Raw genomic sequence first — 22,287 nt, 5'->3', positions numbered from 1 at the left:
AAAAATAGTTATCAAGGAAATAAGTCAGGAGGTAACCTCTTACATTACAAGCAGATGTTAAACATATTTAGAGATTTGTTACAGGTTTTCATTGAAAAAGTCATATTTCCCAGTGCCTTTAAAATAGGATGCTATTTTAAAAATATGATTCACACTCAGGTTTCTTGAAACCTAGCTATTATGGGAAAATTCTTATTCTTCTCTTTAGAACTCATACTCATATTTAATTTTAAAAGCCAAAGATGTAATAATTTCTCCCCTGGGAATCTGTTAAAATTCTGAGATTATGTGGTTTTTCTTTGATACAGGTACTTTTTAATAAGAATAAAGGAGTTCTCAGACACCTAATCAGGTGAACTTAAAACCTTTTAGCTAGAATAGGAAAAGTCAACCTTGCTGCTTTTCTGTCAGCACTTTTGTTCGAGAAGCTCCTCTCTTTTTGTAACTCCTTCCAGCAGTGACTGGGGCTGCCTCACTCAGGCTCTCAAGAATAGACTGTAATTCTTCCCATCTCCTAGACAAACCTAGACAACATATTAAAAAGCAAAGACATCACTTTGCCGGCAAAGGCCTGTGTAGTCAAAGCTTTGGTTTTCCAGTAGTCATGTACCAGTGTGAGAGTTGGACCATAAAGAAGGTTGAGCATCAAAGAATTGATGCTCTCGAACTGTGGTACTGGAAAAGACTCTTCAGAGTCCCTTGGACAGCATGGAGATCAAACCAGTCGATCCTAAAGGAAATCAGTCCTGAATATTCATTGGAAGGACTGATGCTGAGGCTGAAGCTCCACTACTTTGGCCACCTGATTCAAGGAGCTGACTCATTGGAAAAGACCGGGATACTAGGAAAGATTGAGGGCAGGAGGAGAAGGGGGCGACAGGATGAGATGACTGGATGGTATCACTGACTCAATGGACATGAGTTTGAGCAAGCTCCGGGAGATGGTGAAGGACAGGGAAGCCTGGTGTGCTGCAGTCAGACACGACTTAGCAACTGAGCAACAACAACAACTTCCCAGCTCCATTCAGCGAAATCACATCAGTAGCTTGAACTCAGTCCCTGGTAGGAATATTGACGCCATGGAAACTGGCCAGTACTATAAATCAGGGCTTATTTTTCCCTCATAGAATGGATTTAACAGCATAGCATGGCTCCTGGCTCTCAATCTCATTTCTCTCAAAAGCAGTATCTTTCTTCTCACAAAGAATATATAACTTCAAGTCTCTAAATCCTGAGTCTCAAGTTGTTTTTTCAACTTCCAATTTCTAGGTGAAGAATAGAATCATCTTTTCTACCACTTTCTCTGGTCCAGAGCTAATGTGGGTTAAAATTCCTCAGCCTATGGGAAGCTCCCTCTTTCTCCACGCATCTTAATGACATCCTTCAGCTTTAACTTCAGGGAGGAACCTCAGCTAGAGACAATAAGCTCCCCATCAGTTAGGCCAATGAAATGAAAGGCAAACTGGTTTCATTAGAAGAATGTTTTCCAATTCTGCTTTGGGAATGCCTTGCTTCCTTTCCACTTATCTTTCTGCTGCTCCTGGAAGCAAAATTTCAGTCCTGAACCATCCGATCCCTGCAGAGATCATGGCTACTGATCACAAGCCCCAGTGTATGACTTGATCACTGAACTAGACAGAAATAAAAGCAAAGGGAGCAAGAGAACAGACCCTGCAAATTCACAAAGACCTTGTGAGCAAAATGGGACAAAAGGAATTTACAGAGTTCAAGGTTGTAGTCACCATTTGGTAGGAAAACTCTCCCTTTCTGTCTCTGGAACCAAACAACTCAGTTTTGTTGTTCATTTGTTTTCACCTAAAACAGCAAGTAGGAAGTGAATGTCCACATAAAGGAAAGAATGCATTGTACCAACAAGCTCTCCGACAGCGGCGCCTGTGAGCGAACCCTGTGGATCTAAGCCATCTGGACTAAACTCTGGCTGGGTAATGGCCCCCAGCCAGATAAGTGGCAGGTTCAGGCAATAGTGGAGTGATGCTGATCAACTCCTTCGTCCCTTTCATTCTTCAGTTTCCTATAGAACGGGTCCAATGCCAGTTAAGTCTTGAGGCTTTAGAGGTGGATGATCCAGCTGATAAAGTCTTTCCTATAAAATAGAGGGCTGGAAGGAGTCCAAACCAACCCTGTTATTTTGCAGTGCAGAGGTGTGAGATGCTTGCTGAGGGTCGCACAGAAGAAGAACCAGAATTAAACTCAGATTCCCAAGGTCCAGTTCAGTGACCTTCGCAGGACCTCTTCCCTCCTCCCTTTAACTTGCTGACAACAAATGTTTATGCAGGTCCTGCTGTGCTGACTGGGGACACAGTGATTAATAAGCCAGACAGACCCAGTTCCTGCCCTCTGGGAATTCGCAGTCTACTTTGGTCTGATATTTTCAAGGGCTCCCCACTTTTCCCCACCCTATCTGCCTCTGAGCATTCAAGCTTGTATTGGCATTGCTTCTGCCTGCAAGTCCTCACTGCTGGGTTCCGTAAAGTAGTTGTCAGGGAAAGTTAAGACACAGAAGCTAAGTGATTTGCTCAAAGTCTTACGGTAACAGAACCAGGGTTACAGAAACCATCACTTCCAGGACTGGCCAGCTTTTGGTCAGTTTCAACATTCTTACCAGTCACCCTGCCCTGTGCTTAATGCTGTTGACCTATAGATATGGTGGCCTTCCAAGTGTTCACACCAGGACAATTTTGAGAATGAATGGGGCTGCCAGGATGATCGCTGTAAACCAGGGTTGTTCTAGACAAACGGAGGATATGTGGTCCCTCTGCTTACAGGTAATTCCCCTGGCATAGGGGCCAAGGGGAAGTGCAGAGAAGAATCTGGGTGAATGGAACTCGGGTTCAGCAGGGCTTTCTTTCCACCTGGGACCTCACACTGTTGAAACACATCCCTAGCTGGTCAGCCTCTTGGAGGTTATTATGATCTTGATTTGTGAGCCTTTACCTTTCCAGGACACAGTAGCTGTGAGACACGGTAGCTATGACTGTGCCACTGAAGTAGCAGAATTCAGGGTTTCGAAGCTTGTAACCCCGGCTCTGACTCATCTGGGAGATTACAGTCATCTTGTAGTCGACTGCCCCTGCCTTCTTCCCAGGCCCCTGTGTGCCTTAATTCCATCCACTGTCTCCAGGGCACCCCTCTAGGGACTGCTCATCCTGCTTAGAGTCCCAAAACTCTTTTTCTGTTTCCTGAAGCATGAGAAACCTTGGAAAGGACCTTGAAGGCGAGATGAACATGTACCATAAGAACACAGAAGAAGAAAGAGTCCTGGTCACATATTTTTAACAGGACTGTATGTTCCTAAATAACCAGTACATGGCCTGATGAGCCCACAGTTATTTATGGAGTGAGTGAAACAGAATCACAAACTGAGGCTGTCTTAGAAAATCTAGAAGGTAGCCTTAGACATTGAGAGAAGTGACGGAGCAGGGTCACTGAGACCTTGAGTTACTTCTTAGGCTTATAGTCTAAGTTATCAAGAGTTTTGCGACCTCAGACATGGCTTTATTTTTTTTTTTAATTTGGTTAACTTTTTATTGTGAAATATGTAATACAAACTGAAAAGTACATAATATGCATAGTAGAGTAAAATAATAAAGTTGGGTACCCATGTATCCAACACTAATTTTTTCCCACGTCTTTTTTCTTTTTTTTTTTTTTAGGACATGGCTTTAAAACTCAGTCTTATAACACATAAAATGAGTCAGTAGTATTCCCACCTCACAAGGCTGTTGGGAAGACTAAATGAGAGGTGCACATAATGTTATGGGAACAGCCCCTGCCTGTCACAAAGTAAAAAATGTTAGTTATTTGGGGGATGGGGTTTTCTCACCCTGGATTTCCCAAGAGAGATTGTGGGTCATTTATTTTTATTGACCAAGTGACCAAAGTCACTTGAGAAATTTTACACAAGAGAGGGAAATCTGTGTTTTCCTTAATGACTTAAGGAAGTATTTTGATTCCTTTGCAGGGATCTCGGAAGCTTCTGGAACTCATCAGATACCACATTGTCCCATTTACTCAGGTTGGCCCTCCTTTCCTGCCCTATTTTTTCCCTGTTTTCAAGATATCTGATCTTAAATTTCAATATTTTAGTGCTAGAGAATGTGTGACAATTATTCATTATCTTAGCTCTGAGTGCATGCTTATGTGAGTAATGAACCTGTCATCTAAGAACTCTTCCAAAAACCCATGGCAGCAAAGCTCCCATCACTTATTTCATATAAACTTTCAAGTTATTTTTTCCAATGAAGACTCTGGGTGCTGCTGTCAGTTTCTCTATTGTTCTCTTGTTCTTGCAGCTGGAAGTGGCCACCCTCGTTTCAACCCCTCACATCAGGAGCATGGCCAACCAGATCATAAGATTTAACACAACCAACAACGTAAGTGAAAACTCTGTCTCTGGTGTCATTGCTCACATGTGTTTTTTCCTCTGCTTATGGCTGTTCATCGGAGAAGGCAATGGCACCCCACTCCAGTACTCTTGCCTGGGGGATCCCATGGATGGAGGAGCCTGGTGGGCTGCCGTCTATGGGATTACACAGAGTCGGACACGACTGAGCGACTTCACTTTCACTTTCACACGTTGGAGAAGGAAATGGCAACCCACTCCAGTGTTCTTGCCTGGAGAATCCCAGGGACAGGGGAGCCTGGTGGGCTGCCGTCTATGGGATCACACAGAGTTGGACACGACTGAAGTGACTTAGCAGCAGCAGCTGCGTGGCTGTTCATCGGGTTATCCTACCTCAACGCTAACTCACAGGTTTCAGCTCTTTGTGATTGCTTCATTCATTCATTATGGTTTTCTGCAAATATCTGATGAGCAACTCCAAGTGTGTGAGTCTAAACTAGAAGCCAGGGATAAAGATGTGGAAAAGACAGGCTTACATTCCAGCAAGGAAAACCACCCTTAAGCAACTAATTAGTGACCAGTTAGTTCAGATCAGTTCAGTTCAGTCGCTCAATCGTGTCCAACTCTTTGTGACCCCATGAATCACAGCATGCCAGGCCTCCCTGTCCATCACCAACTCCCAGAATCTACCCAAACCCATGCCCATCGAGTTGGTGATGCCATCCAGCCATCTCATCCTCTGTCGTCCCCTTCTCCTGCCCGCAATTCCTCCCAGCATCAGGGTCTTTTCCAATGAGTCAACTCTTCACGTGAGGTGGCCAAAGTACTGGAGTTTCAGCTTCAGCATCAGTCCTTCCAATGAACACCCAGGACTGATCTCCTTTAGGATGGACTGGTTGGATCTCCTTGCAGTCCAAGGGACTCTCAAGAGTCTTCTCCAACATCATAGTTCAAAAGCATCAATTTTTTGGCACTCAGCTTTAGTTACTTAGTTACAATTATAATAGGGCTCCCATGAAGTTAAGAGTGCTCTGAAGCAGCAGAATCAGCAACAGGAGTAGACAGCAGATCTGGGGCTCTAGACGTCCTCAGTTAGGAGATGATGCTTCAAAGGATGAGTAGGAGAAAGTTCCAGGCAGAAGGCAAAGCAGGTGCAAAGGTCCTGAGGTGGGAGGGAACATGACTTATGTAAGAAACAAAAAGAAGGCAATGTTATTCAGCTAACTTCTCGGGGTTGTAATATTAGCAGAAATCTGGCAACAGAGAGATTATGTCTCCTGTTGGTTCACTATGGATGGTGATGGCAGTGCCCCCTCAACTTTTCAACAAGTTTCTGTTGGGTGCCAAGAATGTGCCAGGCATCATTCTATGCCTCAAGTTCGGAACAAACAGATAAAAGTCCCTGGTTGCATGGAACTTTCATTCTAGTAAATAAGATGATAGACCATAAGCCAATTAAATATATCCTATATCAGAGTAGAAAGTGTTAAGGTAAAAAAAACAGCAAAGCAAAGATGGGAAATAGAAAGTGGGGATGAGGCTGACATTTTGGATACAGTGTCAAAGAAATCCTCATGGAGAAGAAAATATGTGAGCAAAGACCTGATGGAGATGAAGGAATAGGCACTGTGAGTATCTGGGGGAAGAGTATTCCAGAGAGAGGAAATCAAGAGTGCAAAATTGTGAAGCAAGGCGCGTGCCAACCTGATCGAGGAACAGCAAGGTCCTCGGGGCCAGAACAGAGGGACAAGAGCAGTGAGGTCGGAGTAGGTCCAGGTGGTAAGAGGGGGAAGGAGAGGTGTGGTCAGGTCACATGTGGCCTACAGCTCAGGGCAAGGATGAAGGCTGTTACTTTAGAAGAGATAAAAAGCCATTAGAGGATTTTGGGCAGTGGAATGATGCGATCAGACATACATCTGGGGAGACTCTTTAGGAGGGAATGTAATAACTCAGAAAAGAGTGGCGGTGACTAGCGGGGAGACAGGGAAAGGGGCAAAATAGAGGTACACATTAGTGGGCATAAGATAGGCTTAAGGCTGTATTATATAACCTGGGGAGTGGAGTCATTATTTTCTAATAACTGTTAAGTGGAAAATAACCTTTAGAATTTGTGTTGAAGTTTTTTAGTTAAATAGAAGGAATGATGGTAACTGAGAGCAGGGTGGTAGCTGCGACCTGGTAAGGAGTGGTTGAATTCTGAAGGTGTTTTGAAGGAGATCAGCAGAATTTGCTGAGGGATCCAATGGGGGATGAGGAAAGAGGAAGCCAAAGATGTTTCCTGAGCTTCTGACTGGAGCCACCAGAAGGATGGTGCTGCCATTAGTATCACCCAGCGCGATTTGGAAGGAAAGTAGAGATCAGAATTCTTGGCTTATTTGTTTCTTTTCTGCTCCCTTGCCTGCAACATCAGCAGGAACTTGTCTGAGTTTGTTCACTGATCTCTCCTGAGACCCCACAGTAAAAGAGTCACTCCAATGTATCTGAATAAATGGATCTCCACTTCACCATGGGGGTAAAGCAGTTTGCCCAAGGTCTCATAGCAAATATATCACAGAAGTCAAATAGTTATACTTCTTCCCCAGTCCAGCACTGGCAAGGACCATTTCTGCAAGGACATCCTTGCTTAGAATCAGTTGAGAATTCATTCATCAGATTCGTCTTTCCCTGTCAGCCAAGCCCTCCTAACCACAATCCTCCACTCAGCAGGAAGTTAAGTGAAGCTGAAGGCTCTTTCAAGAAGCTGCCACCATTCGGATCTGCCTGGGGGCCGCCGGTGCTCCTCAGGCAGAAAGATGAAAGACGGCATTGTTTCTCTCCAGGGACAGATTCTGGCAAATGGCATGGCACTGGACGAAATGGAGGTCGCTGCCAAGAACGGCCGGATTTACACACTGACTGGGGTCCTCATACCTCCCTCCATCATCCCAATCCTGCCCCACCGATGTGATGAGACAACGCGAGAGATGAGACTGGTGAGAAAACTGGGGACTCAGTAAGGGGTCTCTAAAGAGCCCTCACAGAGGGCTCATTCCGTCCTCGTGATTCTGAGGGAACTGACGGGGAGAATCTCACATGGGAGCCTCATTCTAAAGGCTTTTCTGTCTTCATGAAGAGGCAGGGCGACCTGAGTTCCTGTTTCATCAAACACAAATCAAAGTTCCTGGGGGAATTTCCACACTGACCGTTTGCTACCCTGGTATATTCATTTTCTAAAGCTGCCATAACAAGTTAGCACAAACCAAGTGACTCAAGGCAACAAAAATTTATTCTCTCAACAGTTCTGGAAGCCTGAAGTCCAAAATCAGGGTTTCCTATTTCCATTGCAACTTTTTGGCTCAGCTGGTTTTAACCAGAACAACTAAATTTCAACAAGCTTTTGAACAACCTGGACCAGAGCCACCCCACAACAAGGCGGGGACTTGCAGCTGCCCTTGTCCTCCATAGACTTCCTTCCCTGAACTTGAACAACAGCTGCTCAGGGTGGGGTAGCTCTAAACAAATCTAACTGTTAACTCCTATCAAGTCTTTCCTGCAGATTGTTCAAGAGCTTATTCTCCATTTCCCCCATAAAAAAGAATCAAGATGTGGGTTTGAGCCACAACCCAAAGAATTTAGTTAAATAAGAAGAGCTTCCCCGTAGCTACCTTAGAATGAAGTTTTCTTTTACTGTTTTCTCTGGATTTACATCAAACCAATGTGCTGTGGTTTAGGGTTGTTCTGATTAGATTAAAAGTACCAGTGCATTCTCTGGAAAGTATTGAGGGCTAGTAGGAACAGCTAGTCCCTTCTAGAAATCTCAGTTTTCAGAACCCATAAGCTGCCTGTGAGCATGTATACTTAGATTTACAGGTTTAAATAATAACTCTCTGTACCAGTATACAGAATTGATCCCAATGGTTCAAATGAAGAGACTTTGATTAAGAATCTGTAACAGAGGGGTGGGCAGGGCTGAGGAAACATGCAAGTGATGCTGGGCCATCCAAAGAGAAGCAGTGGCAGGAAACCAGTACATCAGAGAATCGAGGGTGGGTAGGCGTGGGAGTCACCTGCACCCTAGGAGCAGGGCAAAGGGAGGAACAGGTGGGCAACTGCAGTGTCCCCTCAGGGGCAGGGGCCTCACTACATGGCTGAGGGTCGACCAGAAGCCTGAGGCCTGCAGATGGTCTGAACCTGAAAGAGGATGAGGAAGGGGCTCCTCTGAGCAGACCTAGTCACTTCTCCCAAACCTGTCTGGCATTGACATCACTCCTTCTCTCTAGGGAGGAGGCAGTAGGGGTGCGGAGAGGGGCCAAGAGTAGGATGCTAGTGGGACCACCTTTCTAAGGGGCATAAGGAGACATAAGGCCAAATGCAGTGGCCTGCTTCTCCTCCTTATAGGGACCCCTGCACTGACCCCTGTCCTTCCTTCCAGGGCACGTGTGTGAGCTGTTCCCTGGTGTACTTGAGCAAATGCCCTGCCAACTCCGAACCCACAGTGAGTGTGACAGCTTCAGGGAAGCACACGTTACCCCAGCAACCCCATGGGTGTGGTTTTTCATCCTTCCCACCTTCCCTCTTAAAAGATAATCATTCCAACTAGGATAATAAAAAGTTGGCTCTTAGCCTGCTCTATCTGGGGGGACAGTAGAAAGATAGCTCACAGATCTGTATTTGTGGTGTTGCTCAGCAGTCCAAGGTAAGTCGCTTCACATTTTTACTCTAATTTTCTTACCTGTAAACAGTAATAATAATAACTATAGCAACAGCGGCAGCAGAAGCAGGATTAGCATAGATAAAACCCCAAGTGCAATGCCTGGATCAAATAGCCACTCAGTAAACATTCCCTCTCTACTTTTCCTCTTAAATACAATCTAGTGCTTGTTTAAGAGAGACAAAAGTTTACCTCCACCCTCTTGGGGTCCCTGGCTGGGCCTGCAAGTGAGGTTGATATAAGATAAATTAACAGGAGAAAAGCACAATTTTTTTTTTTTACATGTACATCAGTTCAGTCACTCAGTTGTGTTCAACTCTTTGCGACCCCATGGACTGCAGCACGCCAGGCCTCCCTGTCCATCACCAGCTCCTGGAGCTTGCATATACTCGTGTCCATTGAGTCAGTGATACCATCCAACCATCTCATCCTCTCTCGTCACCTTCTCCTCCTGCCTTCAATCTTTCCCAGCATCAGGGTCTTTTCCAATGAGTCATTTCTTCACATCAGGTGGCCAAAGTATTGGAGCTTCAGCTTCAGCATCAGTCCTTCCAATGAATATTCAGGACTGATTTCTTTTAGGATGGACCGGTTGGATCTCCTTGTAGTCCAAGGGACTTCCAGCTTGTGCTCCATCCAGCCCAGCATTTCGCATGTACGTAGGAGCTTCCACTGGAGAAGGAAATAACAACCCACTCCAGTATTCTTACCTAGGAAATCCCATGGATAGAGTCTGAGCCTGGTGGGCCACAGTCTGTGGGGTCGCAAAGAGTTGGACATGACTTAGCAGCTGAGCACATGATTGTCCATAGGAGAGTGAAGACTCAGAGAAATAGCAAAACTCAAGTATTTAGAGAGTAGGCTGAACAGAGATGGGCAACTGTGGGAAAGTAACTAAAATGTGAAATATATTTCACAGTATATACCTATATCAAGTCATTATCACTATGTTATACATCTTAAACTTGTGTACAAGTTTTTTATATCTGCTATTTTTCAAGGACCTTTAGCTCAAAATAATCCACACGGCACATTTGGAGGGGGCATGTTCTGCTACACTTCATTTGTGTCTGCTCTTCCCAAGCATCTTTTTGGAGGGAAATAAATTAAATATCAAGAAAATGACACTAGAACCGTCAAAACCTTGTCAAGCTTCATTGAATTCCACACCATGTCTCCTGAGGATTATAGACTTGGTTAGGGAGCATAAGGGCTTGCCTGGTGGCTCAGTGGTAAAGAATCTGCCTGAGTGCAGGAGTCCCAGGTTTGATTCCTGTCAGGAGGATCTCCTGGAGAAGGAAATGGCAACCCAGTCCAGTGTTCTTGCTTGGGAAATCCCATGGATGGGAGACTGGTGAGCTACAGTCCATGGGGTCCTAAAGACACAACCTAGCAACTAAAACAACAACTGCAACTCTAACAGAGGGCATAATGGTGAATAAGATACTGTTTTGTTTTTGTCCTGAGAAGCTCTAATCTAAAAAGGGAACACATACCATGGTACAACCATCCATAGTTCATAGGCCAGGTAAGTACTCTACTGGTTGTAAAAGCAGCAAGTTTGAAGATAAAATTGATGACAGAAATTCCTGCCTCTAAGTTTGTCCTAAGAAAGACCTTCCCAAAAAGATAGTTCATCCCACACTAGAATGGATGGCTAAAGAGAGTGATGAGTTTACACAATCTTATTGTGGAGCACTTCATTTAAAAAAACAAACACTAAGACAGGCACAGGTGTTCAGATGTTTGCTCAATGAAGCCATCAGTCCTGCAGGGTGCTGTCAACCAGGGGTTGTGGAGCGGGAGGAGGGTAGAGGAAATATGGTGACTGGCATCCCAGTGATTGATGTGTGCCAGACACTGTTCTAAATGCCCTGTGCAGCAGGCCTACAAGAGAGGCACGTTATCATGCCAGTGTATAACCTGAGAACTAAGGCGAGGAAACAAAAGCCCTCGCACAAGGTCACACAGCTGGTAGGCATAGACCATGCGCCTACATTGCCTCTGCCCAAGGAAAGAGAAGCAAGAGAGGAGAGGAAGAAATGAGATGCATGGGTCAGAGCCCAGAGAGCCCCAGACTGCCCCTCCCAGCTCCTATGGTCTGTACTTGGCTCGGAATCCTGACAGCCAAAGAGAGGGTTGAGTACTTCTTCCTCGATGACCTCAGAATTCCTCCAGACATCCAAGATTTTAGGATTTTACTGACTGTGGAAGTTTTCGTTGCTCTCTTCTTGAGTAAGAGCCTCAGATGAGGAGTACCTCGATACTACTTTTTATCTAACATAAAATTTGAGCCACGGATTAAATGCTCAGGATGAAAGTTGAGATCAGCACTTTTGTCCCATTTCAGATTAGGCAGCTTGAGGCCCAGGAGGCAATGTGACTTGCCTCTGAGATCCTAGAGTTAGTAGGTGGTAAGACCCATTCTGTGCTGTCACAGCCTGGCGCTCTCGGTTGCTACCCCTGACCTTGAGCGAGGGGTAGCTCCTCACAGCCACGCTTCTGCGCGGTCCATCGCAGCCGGCGCACTTCAATAAAGGACAGAAATGGTATGGACCTAACAGAAGCAGAAGATATTAAGAAGAGGTGGCAAGAATACACAGAAGAACTGTACAAAAAAGATCTTCACGACCCAGATAATCAGGATGCTATGATCATTCACCTAGAGCCAGACATCCTGGAATGTGAAGTCAAGTGGGCCTTAGAAACCATCACTATGAACAAAGCTAGTGGATGTGATGGAATTCCAGTTGAGCTATTTCAAATCCTAAAAGATGATGCTGTAAATGTGTGCACTCAATATGCAGCAAATTTGGAAAACTCAGCAGTGTCCACAGGACTGGAAAAGGTCAGTTTTCATTCCAATCCCAAAGAAAGGCAATCCCAAAGAATGCTCAAACTACCGCACAATTGCACTTATCTCACACGCTAATAAAGTAATGCTCAAAATTCTCCAAGCCAGGCTTCAGCAATACGTGAACTGTGAACTTCCGGATGTTCAAGCTGGTTTTAGAAAAGGCAGAGGAACCAGAGATCAAATTGCCACTATCTGCTGGATCATTGAAAAAGCAAGAGAGTTCCAGAAAAGCATCTATTTCTGCTTTATTGACTATGCCAAAGCCTTTGATCACAAAGCCTGTGTGGATCACAATAAACTGTGGAAAATTCTGAAAAAGATGGGGATACCAGACCACCTGACCTGCCTCTTGAGAAATCTGTATGCATGTCAGGAAGCAACAGTTAGAACTGGACATGGAACAACAGACTGGTTCCAAATAGGAAAAGGAGTATGTCAAGGCTGTATATTGTCACCCTGCTTATTTAACTTATATGCACAGTACATCATGAGAAACGCTGGGCTGGAGGAAGCACAAGCTGGAATCAAGATTGCCGGGAGAAATATCAATAACCTCAGATATGCAGATGACACCATCCTTATGGCAGAAAGTGAAGAGGAACTAAAAAGCCTCTTGATGAGAGTGAAAGAGGAGAGTGAAAAAGTTGGCTTAAAGCTTAACATTCAGAAAACCAAGATCATGGCATCTGGTCCCATCACTTCATGGGAAATAGATGGGGAGACAGTGGAAACAGTGTCAGACTTTATTTTTGGGGGCTCCAAAATCACTGCAGATGGTGATTGCAGCCATGAAATTAAAAGATGCTTACTCCTTGGAAGGAAAGTTATGACCAACCTAGACAGCATATTAAAAAGCAGAGACATTACTTTGCCAACAAAGGTCCGTCTGGTGAAGGCTATGGTTTTTCCAGTGGTCATGTATGAATGTGAGAGTTGGACTGTGAAGAAAGCTGAGTGCTGAAGAATTGATGCTTTTGAACTGTGGTGTTGGAGAAGACTCTTGAGAGTCCCTTGGACTGCAAGGAGATCCAACCAGTCCATCCTAAAGGAGATCAGTCCTGGGTGTTCATTGGAAGGACTGATGCTGAAGCTGAAACTCCAGTACTTTGGCCACCTCATGCGAAGAGTTGACTCATTGGAAAAGACCCTGATGTTGGGAGGAATTGGGGGCAGGAGAAGAAGGGGACGACAGAGGATGAGATGGCTGGATGACATCACCGACTCGATAGGCATGACTTTGAGTAAACTCCGGGAGTTGGTGATGGACAGGGAGGCCTGGCGTGCTGTGATTCATGGGGTCGCAAAGAGTCAGACGCGACTGAGTGACTGAACTGAACTGAACTGAAGACCCATTCTCTCAACCTACCACTTACCAGCAGTATTCCTTAGAAAGAAGATTTAACCTGTCTGGGCCGTATTTCCTCATCTATAAAAAAGGGGATGAGAAATGTCTACACAGAGTTGAAGGATGATGATCTCCTATGGGCAGTACGTCTGGCCCTAGGAGGTTCTCAATAAATGGTAGTTCTCAAACATTCTGAGTGGATATCAGAGGTTAGAGAATGGTAGGAAATCTGCCCCTATATCCCCACAGACTGCACTGTTTCATTTGGTAGATCTTTGTACAAACTAGGGTGGAAATCTCTTAATAGCTCCAGAATTTCTGTATGGATGGAGGTTGTGTGTGTGTGTGCTAAGCTGCTTCAGTCATGTCTGACTCTTTGCAGCCCTGTGGGCAGTAGCCCTCCAAGGCTCCTTTGTCCAGGAGGAGGTTACAGATGGTTATTAATTGGAAGGAAGGCTAAACCACACCCGCAGTGCACAGGAACATGTTCCCTGATCGATTAGCAATGTCTGCCAGGGCACGAGAGGGGACGAAAGGTACCTAAGCCCCAGGTAATCGTGCAAACCCTGCCCTGTAGTCTCCCAACAAGGAAACAGAGGCCTCACAGGTGACTGAGTTCTGCCTGGACCCGCGTGAGCTGTGTGCTTCGGTGCTCTATCCTGGCATCGATGGTAAACTGGAGGAAGTAGATCGTCTAGTGTATAGAGAAGCCAAGTCATGCCCAGATGACCTCAAAATGCAGACTGCAGTGGTTTTTCTTCTTGACTTTCTTCCAGACACTCTTTGTTCACAAGTGTGTCTACACTGGCCGAATCAGGAGCCTGAAGAATGGATGTGCCAGATACTGTAATGCCACTGTGAAGGTGAGGTGTGTGTGTGTGGCCAGGGACCTCATCCAGGCCCGGCCCATACAGGAGCCAGCAGGCTGGGCAGTTCTTGGGCCCCAGGGCTGCGAATCAGAGGTTGCCAGTGGGAGCTTGACCACGTTTTCCTGCAAAGGAAGCATTGAGCAGAGTCTCCACATGGTGGCCACGCTGTCTCTTCCCTGTGTCTTTGCATCCATCCCGTGGTTCCTGTGGCTCTCAGCATGGAGCCCACGCCCCTGACATGCCCCCGCCTGGCGCACACTCAGCAGTGCCCCGGCGTGACTCGCCCTCATGCCCACCTCAGCGTGTGTGCGTTTGCTACTTCCTCCCTCAGCATGTTTTGCCAGGTTTCCTCGGGGCTGGCTCATCTCTCAAGTCTCCATTCCGCCATCACCTCCTCTGTCACCGCCCAATCCAGTGTCCCCACACCTCTGTCCCTAGCTGCCACTTGATAATAGCACTTTATTTTCCCAGCACATACCACTCTCTGAAATGCTCTTTTTTTTAATTTATGATTTGTGTCTTCCCCGACTAGCTGGAACACAGGCTCCATGAGCACAAGCCTGTGTCTCTCTTGCCCGTACAGTGCCCGAGCCGGGCAGGCAGCCAGGGGCAGCCCTCAGGAGATTCACAGCGAACAGACGGCTGAGCACAAGCCGCGCTGCCATCCACCCGACAGAAGGCATTCTCCTGGGGAGGGGAGGGGGCCGATACTGTTTGTGATTGTAATGGAAATGAAAATGAATAAAATGAATTTCCTTTGAGGAACTGGCACTCTGCTTGGGATTCCAAAAGGCAACATGCATTTTGTTTTTCAGATTCCAAAATGCTGCAAAGGCTTCTACGGACCAGACTGCAACCAGTGCCTGGGAGGCTTCTTGAATCCGTGCTCCGGAAACGGGCAGGTGATGAGGGCTGAGGCTTACTTTTTCACAAAGGCTAAGGTTGACCTGTGTTATTGTTGTTCAGTTGTTCACTGGACTCTTTTCAACCCCATGGACTGCAGCATGCCAGGCTTCCCTGTCCTTCACTATCTCCTGGGGTTTGCTCAGACTCATGTCCATTGAGGCTGTGATGCCATCCAACCATCTCATCCTCTGTCGTCCCCTTCTGCTCCTGCCCTCAATCTTTCCCAGCATCTGGATCTTTTCTAATGAGTTGGCTCTTTGCATCAGGTGGCCAAAGTATTGGAGCTTCAGCTTCAGTATCAATCCTTCCAATGAATATTCAGGGTTGATTTCCTTTAGGATTAATGGGTTTCACCTCCTTGCAGTCCAAGGGACTCTCAAGAGTCTTCTCCAAAACCACAGTACAAAAACATCAATTCTTTGGCACTCAGCTTTCTTTATGGTCCAACTCTCACATCCATACATGACTACTGGAAAAACCATAGCTTTGACTAGACAGACCTTTTCCGGCAAAGTAATGTTTCTGACATGTGTTAAAAAAAAGAATTCTTAAAACCATTAAACCAAGAAATGATTCAATGCCAGTCACAGTTCCCAGGGAACAAAAGAAATAGATCAGTTGCTGAAAGAACAGACGATGTCTACAGGAGAAGGACTCTTTCCTGGGGGAGTGGCAGAGGGCAGGGTGTCCAGTGGGGTCCCTTCTGGCCTGTTTTCCTACTGCTGAGGGCTTGACCTTGAACAACTCAGCAAGGCTTTCTGGACCCCACTTTCTTCCTGTGGGAGATAGCATTGTTGGCCTGCATCGATGTTCCAAGGTTTTTTAGGACCAAAATTTTGTTATTTTAAGAAAGAAAAGGAAAGAAAGAAATTGCTCAGTGAATGCTTTTTCAGCCCGTCTATAAAACCTGGCTTAATGAAACGTAAGAGCCAAAACTTGACTCACTTAGCATGGAGTCCAGGGCTGAACAAACAAAGGTTAAAGTGGCTTTAACGGTTAAAGTGGTTCGTTTGGGGAAATTATAGATCTGCACATATAAGAAATCCATGTCAAAAATATGCCTCTTTCAAGGGGAAGGAAAAACTGCCTGACCACCAAGGGGATACCACACAGGCGAGGGTAATAGGGTAAAGCTGCTACAAATTAACCTCTGTAGCTGGGAGGTCTGTTGGGGCCACAAGCCAGATTGTGATGCCTGTCAATCAATACAAATCTAACCTTGAAACCGCTGGAGAGCTAGGGGGCAAATGCTCACACTGAAGGGACAAACTGCCATTTGGAGTCACATAGCTGAGCATGTGAGAATCTGCAGAGAAAGGCCGGCTTCATTCTGAAGGTCGGAGGTTTATCAGTCCGACCCTTAAGCGTTGTGTAGAGGTTCCAGTTGTGACCGGCCCCTCTCGAATGACTTCCCTTAAAGTTCTGAATCCTGGCTCGGGATTCCTATATGTCACTGTCTTAGCTTTGTGCCTAATACCACGGCTCCACTTTCCACAAAGGTTCCCAGAGAGTCATTTCAAGCAGAACTGAGTCTGAGTCAAAGAAGCAGGTCAGGAAACAAAAGCCTCCAGGATTCCCGGCCAGGGGTGGGGGGTGGGAGGCGTGTTGTCCTAACGGCCGGGGCCCTGACTTTGTTCCCAGTGCGCCGACGGCCTTGATGGCAACGGGACGTGCGTTTGCCAGGATGGCTTCCGAGGCTCCCACTGTCAGTTCTGCTCAGACCCCAGCAAATACGGACCTCGGTGTGACAAAAGTAAGTGTCGCTTCCAGAGCTGCCTTCCGCTCCTTGGCCAGGGTCCCCGCGGCTCTGCGCTGCAGTCCTGGTGTTGGGCGCCCCTTGGTTGGTGGGTGCCCCCATCACAGGGCGTTTCTTAAGCCCTTGGGTCCCCAGTGCTGACATGTGCCAGGTTGCTGAGCCCCCTCACAGAGCTCTGAGGTAGAAGGCCTGAGTGGTACCCTGGGGATTGGCATCTCTTAACAAGTCCCCTGGGACGTTAGCACCACTGGCCCAAGACCACCTTTAAAAACCAGTCATGTAGGGTTTCCCCATGTACCTGAACTGATCATGGACTTCTTATCAGCACACGGACTCCCCACCTTTCAAGCAGTCGTCTTCCATCAGCTCCTCCCTTTGCTAAATGTGTGGCCTTGGATTAGTTAGGCCTCAGTCTCCTCATCTATGAAATGAGGGTCATATTGGTAACTACCTCAGAGGCTAGTACAAGCTATAAATGGAAAACACTTGCCTGAGAACAATGCCTAGCACCTAGTATGCACTACCAATATTATTATCTGTTACTGTTATTCTTCTACTGTTGTTGGCACTGTGGCTGTTATGCTAAGTTCAGTGACATAAATGTCAGGAAACTCACAGAACATGTAGAAAGTTCCACAATACTAGGTATTGAAAAATATGCAGCTATATAATCTTAGAAAATACATTGTTCTTAAAAATAACACAATGTGAATATGTAAGTATATAAATAAAAATATACATCTCTGTGTATCTAAGCAAAGATTAGAACTCACTAGGAGGGATAAAACTGATGGCTCAGTTGGTAAAGAATCTGCCAGCAATGCAGGAGACCTGGGTTCGATCCCTGAGTCAGGAAGATCCCCTGGAGAAGGAAATGGCAAGCCACTCCAGTAATCTTGCCTGGAAAATCCCGTGGACAGAGAAGCCTGGCGGGCTACAGTCCATGGGTTCAGAAGAGTCGGACGTGACTTGGTGACTAAAACACCACCACCAAGCTGAGATCAGAACTTGATAGGAAAAAAAATGAATAGATCAGAGCTTGCTGTGGACTCAGACCAACATGAAGTTAAAGCTCCATTCTGAAACTTACTGGCTCTATGACCTTAGAGGGAATTCCCTGGTAGTCCGGTGATTAGGACTCCGTGCTTTCACTGCTGAGGGCATAGGTTCTATCCCTGGTCAGAGAACTAAGTTCCCACCAGCCATGTGGCACAGTAAAAAAAAAAAAAAAATCTGAGACCTTAGAAAAAGTCTCCCATTGAAGCTTAGTTTCCCCATTTATAAAATGAAGACAATACTGGTACCCACTTCCTAGGTGGCTTATTAAGTTGGATCATAATTGAGGACTTTAGCCCAGAGCAGGTACCTAGCAAGTAGTCAGTAAATGAAGCCATTCTTACTACTATCACTGCTAACTCCACTCATCTGTTACGAAACACACAGCCCCTCTCCTCTCTTACCGTATCTGATTTTCACAGCTACCTCTCAAGAGGGACGAGACACCAGAGCCCAGAAGGGTCAGGGCTGCCGATCCTAGTCCAGCACTCTTTTTGCCAAATAGGGATTTATTCCAGAGCCTGTTGATACAGGCATTTTTATGAGGCTAGCAGGCAGGATGCTGAGGTTGGGAAAGGGCTGCTGGGCTTCCTGCTCCAAAGCCTCTCGTCTGGGTTTGTGAATGCCCACCATCTCACACTGGGGCACTTCCTCTTCTTTCTGGGGTCTTGTTCCTTGCTAACTAAGCCCTGACTTTCATAAAAGTTTGTGGAAAGTCTTTTTTGTTTTAAATCTCTTCCAGCCCCCACTCATTATGTTTCTTTTTTCATGTATGCTAGCTCCAAGACCCCACACTAATTCCTCTCCCTGCAGTCCCTTCTGGGGCAAAACCACAGATTCCTTCATTGCTGATCATATTCGAGCCCCCAAATCCTTGCCACCTGCCTTGGAGAATCTCTAGAGTGTTCTTTTCACTCCCGCATGCATAGCAGCCTGACTCTGATAAGCTGGCTCACATTGCAGCAATTTTTAAATATTTGTAATCAAAAGCAAAGTTAACAGCTAAAGTTTAAGATGATAACAGGCAGGTGGAAATGCCAGTTGATTTACTGATCCACTATTAGTGACTCATGGTCACTAACTGAAATGGAATTTGAAGGTCTGAGTTCAAGTCCCTGTATGGGAACTTGCCAGCAAGTTAGGCAAATTAGACAATCACGTCTCTGGGCCTCAGTTTCCTCATCTTGAACATGGGAATGGTAAAACTACCTACCTCTTGAGGCTGGTGACCATGAATGAGAGTGGTTTGGTCGCTAAGTCATGTCTAACTCTTTGTGACCTCGTAAAATGTAGCCCACCAGGCTTCTCTGTCCATGGGATTTCCCAGGCAAGAATATTGGAGTAGGTTGCCATTTCCTTCTCCAGGAGATCTTCCTGACCCAGGGATCAAACCCAGGTCTTCTGCATTGCAGGCAGATTCTTGTACTGCCTGAACCACCAGGGAAACACCGTGATTGAGAGGGTACAGGTTAAAGGCTGGCCCAATGCCTAGAACAAGGTCAGTGTGCAAAAACTGACCATGAGGGAGCATCGGTCTGCTGTGATAGAGAGTGAAGAACAGATATATAAGCTGCACATCAGAGGCTGTGCTGGGAGGAGAAATCACTTCTGTTTATTTCAGAACATCTTCAGGAGAAGGCAGGAAATGTCAGACTAAAGTCTCCAACAGGAAGTAGGTGAAAATTGAGCTCCTTGGCCTCTTACGTTCATCACAACCCACCCTCCCACTGCCCCGCACACAGACAGACACAGCAGTGCAGAGGTTGAGCTCTTCTCTCTGAGAGCTGTCCTGGTCCAGGGACAGAGATGCTCCCAGAGTCTTCCCAGGCTCAGCCACCAGGTCTGTCCTGACAGGAGTGAGAGGATGGGGGCTTCCTCTGTGACCCATGCGCCCGTTGCTAAGCTTGTCCCCAAGCCCTGAATGGCCCTTTTCCTTCTCTTTCAGTGTGTCCGTGCGTTTTCGGAACGTGTGATAACAGGATTGACAGCGACGGCGCCTGCCTTCCTGGGACCTGCAGGAACGGCTCTGCGGGGAGATTCTGCCACAGGCAGACCTCAGTCTGTGGGCCCTACATGCAGTTCTGTCACATCCATGCCACCTGTGAATACAGCGATGGGACAGCAAGGTAGGCCCAGGGCAGGCGTGCCACCCTGTTACCTGCAGACAGGCCCAACCCATACCTAACCTCTTTGTAAACCAAGGCCTGTTCTCTCCAGCTGCCAGCACGGCTGTAGTGGGAAAAAACCTCAGACTGAGCTGGGTTCAAATTGTAGCACTTCATACTTTTGAAACTTAGCCAGCTATGTGACCTTGGGCAGTCAGTTAACCTCTCTGAGCCTCACTTTCCTCATCAATACAATAAGGGTGATGTTGCGTGCCTGACAGGGCACTTGTGGAGGTTAGAACAACTGAACGCCAAAGTAGCCAGCACCAGGGCTAATACGTCATAGGTCTCCAGTCATGGAAACTACAGTGATTATCATCACTCATGTGAAAGACATGAAGATTTACTCACCAACTTTCCAACCCTTTAATATCTCTTTTACTTCTTAAGATCATTAATAACAACTCCCATATTAAAGACATATTACAGGAAAATCGGGTCTTTGAATCACCGGTTGATGTCTTAACGTTGTCCAATATATGCCATGGGCTGGGGGGAGGAAAGTCAGAGAAAATTTTCCTCTCTGGGAATATATGGTTCAAAAGCAGCACCTACACAAAAAATGTCCTGGAAAATGCAGACCTGTGGAATTCTTGACCTTATTTTTGCAGCACTTTTCTTAATTTGGGCTTCCCTTGTGGCTCAGCTGGTAAAGAATCTGCCTGCAGTGCAGGAGACCTGGGTTCAATCCCTGGGTTGGGAACATCCCCTGGAGAAGGGAAAGCCTACTCAGTCCAGTATTCTGGCCTGGAGAATTCCATGGACTGTATAGTCCATGGGGTCGCAGAATCAGACACTGAGCGACTTTCACTTTTCTTAATTTGGAATTACCTATTTAAGTGCATCCATCCCTGTTTATGGCCAATCTCCCCCACCAGTCCACAGGCGGCATAGAGGAGAGACTGACTTTGCTCTTCCATGGTGGTACAATAGAAATGCATCTTCCTAAGGGGTTATATTGGAGAAGGAAATGGCAACCCACTCCAGTGTTCTTGCCTGGAGAATCCCAGGGACGGGGGAGCCTGGTGGGCTGCCATCTGTGGGGTTGCACAGAGTCAGACATGACTGAAGTGACTTAGCAGCAGCAGCAGCAAGGGGTTATATGGACTTCCTCCTAGCTCAGGCAGTGAAGGATCTGCCTGCAATTCAGGACACCTGGGTTCGATCCCTGGTTGGGAAGATCCCCTGGAGAAGAGAATGGCCACCCACTCCAGCATTCTTGCCTGGAGAATTCCATGGACAGAGGAGCCTGGCAGGCTACAGTCCATAGGGTCACAAAGAGTCAGACACTACAGAGCAACTAACATTTTCACTTTCACACATAGCTTTATAAAGAAGATGTTAAACCCATTTTCCAGATGAGGAAACAGGCTCCCAAAGGTTAAGAGACTCACCCAGGGTCACACAACTGCTAAAAGGTGGGGCCTGGCTTCCCAGCCAGGTATGTCTGACTGCAGAGCCAGGAGCGGCCATGACCACTATGCTGTTTGCTCCGCTCGTGAGGGCAAAGCGTCAGGGCGCTCAGCCGTGTACCCGTCCACCTCTAGCGAGCTGGTCTCTTTGGGAGTGGGGTGGGGGAGTTGGTACTTATATTTCTGGGGCTGACTGTGCTCACTCTTCTTCACAGCTGTGTTTGCAAACCAGGGTACGAAGGAGACGGACGCTTCTGTGTGGAGATGGACCCTTGCTCAGGATCGACGCCGGGGGGCTGCAGCCGCTACGTGAGTGTTGCTCTTTGTCCCCAGGCTGCTGGGTGTTTTAGGAAATCCTGAAGGAAGGTCTTCCAAAGGCAGTGTTGAATGACTTCATGGCATGAGGCATATTGGCTTGAACCCTGCATTTTAAAGTCGGTGCCAGCTGCTTTCTGTGACTCTCCACTTCTGAAATCCACATGTGCTGGGGGTCCAGGACTCTTGGGCTCCTAAAAATACAGAGAATCAGATATTCTAGATCATTAGTAATAAATTTGTGATTCAGACATTACAACTTACAAATGACTTTCACGTACGTGATCTCGTTTGCTCCTCTCACCAACCCAATGAAACAGATGCTGTTTATTCCCATTTTCCTGATCAGGAAACTGAGTCTCAGGGACATTAAGTAACTTGCCTTAGGATCTATTAGTGTCAGGGGTGTACCCCAAACTGACCATCATTTTCATTAATAATTTTGGAATATCACCACTACCACTTAGCCAAGGTCACCTTCATTCCTTACCTACAGTTTAATAACTGCTGTCCCAGCTGCTCCTCTATAGCCACAGCCAGGATGGATCAGATC

The 22,287-nt window shown here is 46.4% G+C and overlaps 1 protein-coding gene across 1 annotated transcript in view; it reads left to right on the top strand.

The window, feature by feature from the left end:
- Positions 1-22,287, top strand: part of STAB2 (stabilin 2) — a 167,679-nt gene that overhangs the window by 52,177 nt on the left and 93,215 nt on the right. Inside the window, exons 16-24 of the mRNA XM_061125502.1 lie at positions 3,983-4,036; positions 4,314-4,394; positions 7,183-7,335; positions 8,775-8,837; positions 14,032-14,118; positions 14,940-15,026; positions 16,672-16,783; positions 19,788-19,968; positions 21,635-21,728. Of these exons, the coding sequence (XP_060981485.1) occupies positions 3,983-4,036; positions 4,314-4,394; positions 7,183-7,335; positions 8,775-8,837; positions 14,032-14,118; positions 14,940-15,026; positions 16,672-16,783; positions 19,788-19,968; positions 21,635-21,728 (912 nt within the window). The remainder of the gene's footprint in view (positions 1-3,982; positions 4,037-4,313; positions 4,395-7,182; positions 7,336-8,774; positions 8,838-14,031; positions 14,119-14,939; positions 15,027-16,671; positions 16,784-19,787; positions 19,969-21,634; positions 21,729-22,287) is intronic.

Source organism: Dama dama, chromosome 22 (assembly GCF_033118175.1).
Source record: "Dama dama isolate Ldn47 chromosome 22, ASM3311817v1, whole genome shotgun sequence".
Taxonomy (NCBI): Eukaryota; Metazoa; Chordata; class Mammalia; order Artiodactyla; family Cervidae; genus Dama; species Dama dama.
This window is presented reverse-complemented; position numbering and strand designations above follow the sequence as displayed.